Source organism: Haliotis rubra, unplaced genomic scaffold (assembly GCF_003918875.1).
Source record: "Haliotis rubra isolate DU_JTF1 unplaced genomic scaffold, ASM391887v1 Scf733, whole genome shotgun sequence".
NCBI classification, from domain to species: Eukaryota; Metazoa; Mollusca; class Gastropoda; order Lepetellida; family Haliotidae; genus Haliotis; species Haliotis rubra.
In genome coordinates, this window is record NW_025767450.1 from 398,077 (window position 1) to 409,191 (window position 11,115).

General features: G+C 39.5%; 1 protein-coding gene across 1 annotated transcript; it reads right to left on the reverse strand.

Moving 5' to 3' along the window:
• Nucleotides 1-6,319: 6,319 nt before the first annotated feature.
• On the reverse strand, nt 6,320-9,757 carry LOC124259700 (E3 ubiquitin-protein ligase TRIM71-like). The gene is made up of 2 exons (XM_046693890.1): nt 9,649-9,757; nt 6,320-8,982 (listed from the first exon to the last, which is right to left on the reverse strand). The coding sequence occupies exons 1-2, from the start codon at nt 9,755-9,757 to the stop codon at nt 7,277-7,279; spliced, it is 1,815 nt and encodes a 604-aa protein (XP_046549846.1). The 3' UTR covers nt 6,320-7,276.
• Nucleotides 9,758-11,115: the final 1,358 nt, after the last annotated feature.

Genomic DNA, 11,115 nt, shown 5'->3' on the forward strand with positions numbered 1-11,115 from the left:
CCAAAACACAGGAAACATAACACCATGGCTGAATTACCACACACAGGAAACATAACACCATGGCTTAATTACCACACACAGGGAAACATAGCACCATGGCTGAATTACCACACACAGGAAACATAGCACCATGGCTGAATTACCACACACAGGAAACATAACACCATGTCTGAATTACCAAACACAGGAAACATAGCACCATGGCTGAATTACCACCCACAGGAAACATAACACCATGGCTGAATTACCACACACAGGAAACATAGCACCATGGCTGAATTACCACACACAGGAAACATAGCACCATGGCTGAATTACCACACACAGGGAAAAAGCACCATGTCTGAATTACCACACACAGGAAACATAAGCACCATGGCTGAATTACCACACACAGGAAAAAGCACCATGTCTGAATTACCACACAGGGAAAACATAGCACCATGGCTGAATTACCACACACAGGAAACATAACACCATGTCTGAATTACCACACACAGGAAACATAACACTATGGCTGAATTACCACACAGGAAACATAACACCATGGCTTAATTCACCACACACAGGAAACATAACACCATGGCTGAATTACCACACACAGGAAACATAACACCATGGCTGAATTACCACACACAGGAAGCATAACACCATGGCTGAATTACCACACACAGGAAACATAACACTATGGCTAAATTACCACACACAGGAAGCAAAACACCATGGCTGAATTACCACACACAGGAAACATAACACTATGTCTGAATTACCACACACAGGAAACATAACACCATGGCTGAATTACCACACACAGGAAACATAATACTATGGCTGAATTACCTACACACAGGAAACATAGGACCATGGCTTAATTACCACACACAGGAAACATAACACCATGGCTCAATTACCACACACAGGAAACATAACACTATGTCTGAATTACCACACACAGGAAACATAACACCATGGCTGAATTACCACACACAGGAAACATAATACTATGGCTGAATTACCACACACAGGAAACATAGGACCATGGCTGAATTACCACACACAGGAAACATAACACCATGGCTGAATTACCACACACAGGAAACATAACACTATGTCTGAATTACCACACACAGGAAACATAACACCATGGCTGAATTACCACACACAGGAAACATAATACTATGGCTGAATTACCACACACAGGAAACATAGGACCATGGCTGAATTACCACACACAGGAAACATAACACCATGGCTGAATTACCACACACAGGAAACATAACACTATGTCTGAATTACCACACACAGGAAACATAACACCATGGCTGAATTACCACACACAGGAAACATAACACCATGGCTGAATTACCACACACAGGAAACATAACACTATGTCTGAATTACCACACACAGGAAACATAACACCAGGGCTGAATTACCACACACAGGAAACATAATACTATGGCTGAATTACCACACACAGGAAACATAGGACCATGGCTGAATTACCACACACAGGAAACATAACACCATGGCTGAATTACCACACACAGGAAACATAACACTATGTCTGAAATAGTAGACACAGGAAACATAACACCATGACTATATCCACCGTATTACTTCACACCTTGTCCATCAATCACAGAGTAATGAATTGACTATAACCCGACATTGGAAGATTTGTAGTGTAAGTGAAGTCTGGCAAATATCCCCAACACGCCCACTTACCTTCACGTGCTCGTTCCATACAGGTGATGCAGATAGAGATTGTACCACGTGACGAATATCTACTGATTAGTGACAGGGGTCGGAGGTATCACGGGAATATTACGATAACGCACACACAGTTTCTTCGCACCTCTTTCATTCTGCATGCCGTGTCTTTCGATTATAGGATCATACAAACTGATTTCAAAACATTCTCTGGCCGTCACGCCAGAGGTCGGGTTCGGAGCTCAACATGGGTTCAATGCGCGAAGCTAATTTCTGGTGTGTACAGAGGTGATCTGTTTGTGGTGCCTGATATCTGATGTCTGCCTCTTTATCTTGTTGACGATTCAGTTGCTGGTGATCTATAGCCCGTTTTTATATTGTAGTGTTGTCTATAGTTATATTTTTTATGATAACGTACTAGTTTTATATTTTAGAGCTATGGTACACTAGTAGTTTTACTGTCCTTCGATGGCAGATTTTTATGTTCTAAATTTATTGATTATAATGTTGATATAAACTATGTTGTTCTCGTCACGAAATGGCTGAAGTATTGCCGATGTGACGTTAAACTTAACTCACTCACTCACTCTTGTTGACGATCTGCAATATGACAGAGCGAAACGACTTCAAACCTCGTTCGTGATCAAAGCATGTTTTAGTTGATATCTGCACTGATACAGGTCAAAGACTGGGTAAAACCCACACGCACGGGAATGGTGCTGAGATACCTCATAATTGGACACAGCAGAATTCTGGCATGCCCAAGGGATGCAACTCTGCGAATAGCGGTGCTTCACATGATTGGTCGACCCACGGCCAATCAAAACTATTAACAAGTGTGCAAGTGATGATTGTCTTTGGGCAATTCTTTGTTGACAACAAAAATGTTTTGCTTGTTTTTTGGTTTTTAGGTTTTCTTTGTGTGTGTTATGGAAACTATGACAGAAAAGTCACTGTCTGCCTTGAACCACAAATTTGAACCAACAAACAGGGGGTTCACTCGACTATGTACTCTGCAGAGTTGTGTGCCATTGTGTGTTCGAATCTCACTTTTCCCCAGTTAAGTTTCTATATGTGTCAGTGCCATACACGCGTTCATGGGTTTCACAAAAACATAAATGTCTGAGATCTGCATTACCTCGGGCTTTCCTACAACTACGTCATAACTATTACTAGATTACTGTTGAAAAACTCGTAACACCAAAACTCACTCACTCTCTGACCAAAATACATTGTACATGAACATGAAGGGAGGATTCAGAATTTCTTTCTCAGATCAGATTTATATCATCAAATTTTAATATTAATCGTTCTTTCTTTCCCAAAGATGGTACGAGGGATAAATTCCTATTGGAAATCGAGTTATTTGACTTATTTTGTGTAATTTCTATGCCTGAGAAAAGCACCTTTTCTTTGAGATATATCCAAGACAGAAATATATTTGTATTTTCACATGTTGATTTACTTTGGTCATAGCTATCCATCATGCAAACTATCTAAACCCCCCGTGTCACCAGACATGTTCTTGAATGTTGATTACATATAACACAATTATAAATCTAAAATCTGTCCATGTTTGGGTATGTTTAATAGAGCTAGTAAGATCAGGAATGGTGTCAAAAGCTTTCACTTTTATCTTATATTTGATTAACTATAGACACCAAAAACCTTACATATTCAAAAGAAATCTATACAAAAAGCAGACAGAAAGTATACCACGCACTGATATTAAAAAAGTTGGTGGTGAAAACAATGCAAAATTCTCCCTTAATGTAACAGCTCACGCCGCAAAAACACGACTCAATGTGGGGCGTGAATCCATTTATTGTCGAGCAGATAAGCAGAAGAACAATACCCTTTAAACATTATCACAGATTAATTAGCATGTATATTATGAGAAAAGAAAAGGGGGACAAAAACTGAAAAACATGTAATGCATGATCACACTGAAGAAAAAATAAATATATTGATAACAAACAGTTTCCCTTTGAATTATTTCACTTAGATAATGAGACTGGGTTTGTAATAGGAATTCAATATAATAGGTATGTTCTCCATATGAGAATGAAAGGTATATGTTTAACATTTCATAATTATTCAAAATTAGCTCACCCGTCTATAAGAGTAAGCAACGCCTTTACCCCCTGCCCAACGGCAACGTGATGATAAACCTTAGTAACACAACATGGTCAAATGTACATATATTACACGCATCCATAACTGACACACGCCATGCATTCTCATTCTTAGCAGCCATTATCACAGCGCGTACACACGAGACAACTTGCAAAAAATTCATATGTGAATAAACTGACAATACACCATTTGGTGTGAATACTTTCCTGCCTAAACCAGTTTAGCTAAGCATAACGTTTACATTTTTAAAATGCTAATATTAATGACTGTTTAATACACGTTTTTAGCCTAAAACAGTAGCTAAACTTCTTCACTAATACTGTATAACCTGACAACTTTACAAACCATTTGTACAACCATATCTAAACTAAACTGGGGACAACTCTGGTTTGGCCTCACATATTCGGCACTCAATGACAACCACAAGGCACCACGAGGTGTCATCTTATTGAAACAGATGATCTAATCAGCCAATCAAAATCCTCAATATTATCACAAAGATTCCCACTAACATGAAATGCACGTGATATGCATATTCATCAACCTGACCTACACAGACAACAGGTAAAGGGAATACCATGAATGATACTGTTACCCACAAAACTGTATAACACAATAAAAAGGAAATGTTTTCGTATAACTTTTTAATTGACTTTTAAATAAACAAACTACAATGTAAAAATACGTGAAAACGTCACTGCTGCATTAAGGATCCACCAATACCTGGGCTTCTCGTAGATCATACAGATTTTGTTATTTCAACGAAGTTGATTATGTTTTCTAAAGTATCAAACAGTAGTTAACTAAATTTGGGTGTATTAAGTGATGATCGTTAGCTGCAGGGATGTAATAACCATTATCTCTGCTGACTGTCGGGTTGGGTCGTTTGATGTTGACTGTCTAGGTGAGTTTTCTTATCTTGCAGTTTGGCCGGTTGGGTGTGTTCTGAAATGGCTGACTTGGAGTCTCTGGAGGGTTCAGGATTACTTTTGTAGATCAGAGTTTGATAATTAACTATAATACTTACTTTGAATCGTTTTGAAATGTCCCATAGATAGTCAAGTTATTTGATATATTTTGTCTATTTTCTATGAATGAAAAAAATGTATTTCCATGATATATCCAAAACAGGAATGTTAATTTCCGCTGTATTGAGATTTACTTTGGTCAAAATTAGATCGTTAAAAATGTCTTAGGCACCCGAGTGTTAAAGGTTGATTGCATATAACACGTCATCATTGCTAGTACATCTAACATCTTTGTTCATCATGCTTAAGAACGTCAGTCTTCATAATTTCATCAATCACACCACTCGGTAAATCCATCTCATCATGGACAGACACTGACGTTACCATGTGAGGTATTTTTGAAAGACGACGGATGACATTTGACGCATCTCACCAGTAAAATGACTAAAGTGTGTTCCAAGAGGATCCACAGTGGAGATAACACGCGCCTTGACTTAACCTGCGACATCAACATAATTGTTTACACAAGTATTATTGATTATTCAATTCATTACCAAGGCTACAAACTATAATACAAATTAGAATCGAAAAATGTCTCAGATCATCACTGTGGAGTAACCACGGATCTATAATTCTGCCACATACGTCTGTTTGATACCAGTAATATCACAATGATTTCTCACTGACAGGTGTGAAAGAAAGAAGGTTCGTTTGTTGTGCTGGAAAATATACCTTAGACTCACTACAATGATATATGCTAGGATACAACTTCCATGATATCTTTGGTTTACGTATGTTTACTTCTACATTGTTACTAAACAGACACGTAAATCCTCTTGATATTTGCTTGTTGGGAGTCTCTTGATACCATTATTTCTACTCTTTGCAAAACCTTTGTGGTCGCTATACAATGGACTTCAGAAATGCCATTGTAGTCTTCTCGCAATGACATAAACAAAAAGCAAAAAGGTAAAGAAACTTCGACAATACGATAGGCTGCGTTATGTGCCACACTCTGATGTTTTATGCTGTGTTTTATAATGCCAAAGGAGTCGTTGTGGGATTCTGTGTAAACAGCGTGTTAAAGAGCGAGTCATTCCAACAGTTAGGAAACGACTGCAGTATCTTGTGTTGGCTATTTAAAAGGCAACAGGGCATACTTCATCGTTGTTTATTGGAAACACGTTGATCTAGAAACAGAAATAGTTAATAATTGAGAAATAATATCTTCACATCAAACGCCTGTATGTTGAGTTTGTTGTTTACCGCCGCGCTATTTGATATTCCAGCAGGCGGCGGTCTGTAAATAATCGAATCTGGCCCAGACAATCAAGTGATCAAAAGCATGAAAATACATCTACGCAATACGGATACGTTGGCATGAATCAATCACGTCAGCAAATCTGACCACCCGATTCCTTTAGTCGCCTCTTACGGGAAGCATGGGATACTGAAGACCAATTCTAACCAAGATCGTTTCTAGTGGAATCAGACATCAATCCTAAGTTAAAGTAAAGGTGAGTAGCACATACGCGGAACTGATCATCATAGCAGAATAACAGTCTAACTTGAGGATCAAAATTTAGAAATTCAGAGCATGGTGCAGTAGACAAGTCAAGTCAAAGTGTTTATTGTATTTAAGGCCTCCGGCCCATATACAAGGAAAATACATGGTATACATATATAAATACACACAATCATACAAGGATGAAAGAAATAAAATTAATCAATGCTTAACACTTCATATCTTAAGATAAATCATGTTTTACATAAAAGGCAAGTTGGAGAATAACGTTTTCATTATTTGAGGATGAAATTGACTCAAAGGCAGTTTGGGGATATTTTGACTGATATTGCACTGGTATATATTTGGTTCTTAGATCAAAATAAAATGGGCAGAAAAATGTGAAATGGATTTCATTTTCAATGGCTGAATGACATAAAGGACATGATCTTAAACATTTCTCTATTGACAATCTCCTACCCTTATTTACGAATAGGTCTGAAAGACCAAGTAACCCAATGTACACATAAAAATTTGATTTCAAAGTTTAGGTTTAAGTGGCATACACTGATATCCATACGTGTGTTTTCATTCAAGTAGTCCTTCTGCATACACTAAAACACAACAAGGAAACTTATTCTGATTAGCATACGTTACAAGGCATTCAAAGGACATTCAGATGAGACTCACTGACACTAAACATCAGATTTCCCCAGTCACACTGTATTTTAGATATACTCAGCCACACTGTATAGTACCTACACACAGTCACATTGTATAGTAGTTATACTCAGTCACACTATGTAGTAGTTATAATCATATTCCACAACACTGTATATTACATGTGATGATTTGTCAACACGGTGTCATTCAATCTCCAGTCAGGAGGTTGTTGTAAATGTAGTTATTTTCAATATTTACAGACAAAATGAGCACTTGATAGTGAATCAAAGGTCTATACTGAGTTGCTGAAAGTGAATACTTTGATTTTACCTGACACATAATTACAAACATATACACGGCCACGTCCATCTACACAAACTCCGAGCGGGGACAAGACACCACCATCTTTAGTGAGTATGTTTCTGACAAACCGTCCTGACTCAGTCAGATGAACAACAGTATGTTGATAGTAGTCAGTAACCAGGATGTCACCAGTGCTGGTTCTTGTGATACATCCTGGCAGTCGCAGTGTTGTGTGTCCTGTTGTAGGGTAGGTGAACACAACGTCCCCTTCAGCTGGCAGGCACAGGACACGCTTCGAACCGCTATCCGACACAAGGATGTTTCCTGTTCTTGTTGTACAAAGAAACTCAGGAATATGTATAATTTCCTTCCCACGAACTATAGGTTTAATTGACTTCAGGACGTTTCCTCTCATGTCCAGAATATCCACACATTTATCACTATAAGAACCTGCTGCTAGTGTTGATGGTGTCAGAGACGTTATACCCCTGTACTGTTTGCTGGTTGTGATGGTCGACAGCAGCACCAGGTCAGGGTTCACTTCAACTGTTACAATCTGCCTCCTATACATCACAGTGACAGCCACCTGGTTATCTTTCAGCCTTGTTATACCCCACGGTTTACCTCCCAGGCTGAGCTTGCTGTGATGTCGTTGTTTGTTCCTGGTGTAGAAGGACTTCACACTGTTGTTGCTGTAGTCTGTTACAACCACTGTGTCTGTACCATTCACCGGCAATACTGTTAAGTCACCAAGGTAAACATTATTCTCATCTCCAGCTACCTTAACTCTAATGATGTTCTGTAACACAGGAGCAGCCTTCAGGTCCAGCACGTTACTGGTGTCTTGAGATACAGGTGTTGCCTCCAAGTTCACCATACCGTCATACTGGACATCTATCTCCCCCAGCTGTAGATCGTCCAGAGCTCTACTCAGCATGTCTTCGTTCTGTCTGAACATGATCCTGGCTATTCTACCCCTCTTCTTCACGTCTACGTCTTCGACAGCCTCCACATTACCGGCCTCATACCCCTGATACATCTCATACACGTCCATGTCACACTCAGATTGTAGAATCTGGTCTATCAGCTCAGTCTGTTGTCGGTACATGTGTACTGATATTTCACTCGACTTTAGGTTGGCTGTCAGTTGTTCAATGTGCATTTCAGAAACTTCTTTCAGTTCATCTAGAAGTTTATTTTCCATGAGAGTTATCTTTTCTCTCGCGTTGTTACCAAAAGACTTGATGTCATGTTCCATTCTTGCATATCGATCTTTCTCAGAAACGACGTTCACTTTAACAGCATCAACTTTTGCTTCCATTTGGATTTGCTTCTTCGAAATAGTTTTCTTCTTATTCAACAGCTGGGACTTTAATGCAGGTAATTCCGACTCCAGTGTGACAACTGACTCACATTTCCTGTGATAGATAACACAACAGGTGTGACAGGTGACTTTCTTGCAATCTTTGCACAGGAATTTGATGTTTTCATCCTTGTGTTCTTTACACTTAATGTTTCGTTTCCTGGGGATAATGGCCTCACTAGTCAGGTCAGTTGTATCGTGATGACGAGTGGATGAGATGCGACTGTGCGCCCTAGCACATTCATCACACAGGGCGTCATCACAAACAGAGCACCACACAGTCGCTGGAGTTGTCCCCCCTTCGCGATGACAGAACGTGCAGTTCTTTGTATCTGGACAAAAAAAACAAGGTTGAATGAAAATCATTCAGCATTGTATCATCGAGTGTTTGTTCTCACGTGTAGCTATTTAAGGGCGGTAGGCTAGCCTTGTAGTCAAAGCGTTCGATCGTCATGCCAAAAATCCGGGTTCGATTTCCCAGATGGGCACAATGTGTGACACCTATTTCTGGTTTCCCCGCCATGATATTGCTGTAATATTGCCAAAGGCGGCATAGAACTAAACTCACTCACTCTATCTGTATACGTAATTGCACAATTTGTTGTGGTTTATGAATTATTGTTACTAGTAATTTTAGTGTAAGCTACCTCACAACACGATATATTAAACAAAGATATCCGCAAGACTGACTTCAGATTTCGGGAACTTGAATGACTAGTTTGACATAATGAAAATTGAAATTTGTATCAGTACATAATGAATGTATTTACAATTACATGTAGATTTAGATCAGTCATTTTCACATTGAGTAAGGGAGTGTGTTGCCTTCGCAAAGGTTAAGAGTCGAACATGGGGCGGCTACAAACTTTATACGATGACCACAGACGAATATTTCACAGATTTTACACGTGTCTATCCTTCCTTTCTTTTGAGAGTGATGCAAGACACATCCAAAAGACCATCGTGCACTGCAGTACCGGTTTACCATTGATCCTTACCTTTACATCCGGGACCAAATGAGTCTAGCAGTCCCTGGATGACAAAGCTCGGTTTGACGTCATCCGCCCACACATCTATTGGTCTCTCAAGGGAGGTCACTTTCGTCATCTTGCTGCAGAAAGGACACAGCAGAGACTTGGCACTGATGGCTTCCGGTTTGGTTTTGGTGTAGTTGACGACACATTTCCGACAGAATGTGTGATAACAGACAAGGGTGCATGGATTGTCAAATACTTCTGTACATATGGTGCATGTGAGAAAATATTCTTGCAGTTTCTGAGACGTCGCCATCTGCAAAATGAAGATGCATTAAATCTACAATGTTATTACGCATTGCATGCTAACGGGACTATTTGCACTAGGCAATATGGCCAAAGTAACGGTTGCGTGTAATAGCATTTATACAAAATAAATGATATGTTGGTTGAAGTTATTTGAACCCTTTTTCATAAGCCCTTGTTCATTTAAAAAAATCAAATTAAACAGACTATTGTTGACAATCATTTATGAAATGTATTCATACCCTTGACCCCTGTTATGACGGCGTAATGCACTCGTTCTGTAAGTTGAATTCTGATATATTTTTGTGCTAATGTTGGATGGGTAATAAATGAATATTTAACGAATGAATAAGGTATTATACGGGACACCATTTAGTATTCTCTCTCTATATATAAACGATAGTAAGTGTTCATTTCAAATGTTTGGACATACCAGCGCAACCACAGCCGACAAGCCTCACAGATGTATGTGTGTGTGTGTGTGTGTGCGCGAGCGCGTGCGTGCACGTGTGTGTGTGTGTGTGTGTGTGTGTGTGTGTGTGTGTGTGTGTGTGTGTGTGTGTGTGTGTGTGTGTGTGTGTGTGTTCTGGAGAAAGACTGAAAATTCTAAGATCAAGGTCTTCTGCAATCAATATTTTGTGTGCCCACCCTGGGAGACAAGAACAGCCTGTTGGGGTGTCGTCTTGTGCATATACCCCAGGTCACTAATCAGTCAAAGTTAAGCAATGTTGTACACAGAGAGTCCTTGGATGGTTGACAGGTTTGTTTTCAGCTTGTTTGATCTCGGTACTGTGATGAAGTGACGAAGATGAAACACATTTGTTTCTGCCAATGTGTAAACTTGGCGTCCAAACAATCACATTGCTTCGGCCAACTACGTGGACGTCCAGCTTTCGTTTGATGCAAAACGTTAATGAAGACGACAACACACCCGCCATCTACACCTAGAAGCAACAATGACTCGTGCACTTGGCACATAAAGCGCTGACGTCGATATCAGCGCTCATTTCCATAACGAAAGTAGCTAGGCTGGTGTCAACTGCTTGCGCCAACAAACGCGACTCCAGCTGTGAATATTTACTGTCTAAATATTTTATTAAATGTAGAAATGACAGCCCTAATAGTTTTCCATCTTGAGTCAATGTACCGTTATGTCCACAGACCGAGTCACCTGAGATTAGGCTG

Coding starts and splice junctions, on each gene's coding strand:
- LOC124259700 (XM_046693890.1), bottom strand. CDS start 9,757: ATGACGAAAGTGACCTCCCTTGAGAGACCAATAGATGTGTGGGCGGAT. Junction 8,983..9,648: donor ATTTGGTCCCGGATGTAAAG/GTAAGGATCAAT, acceptor TTTTTTGTCCAG/ATACAAAGAACTGCACGTTC.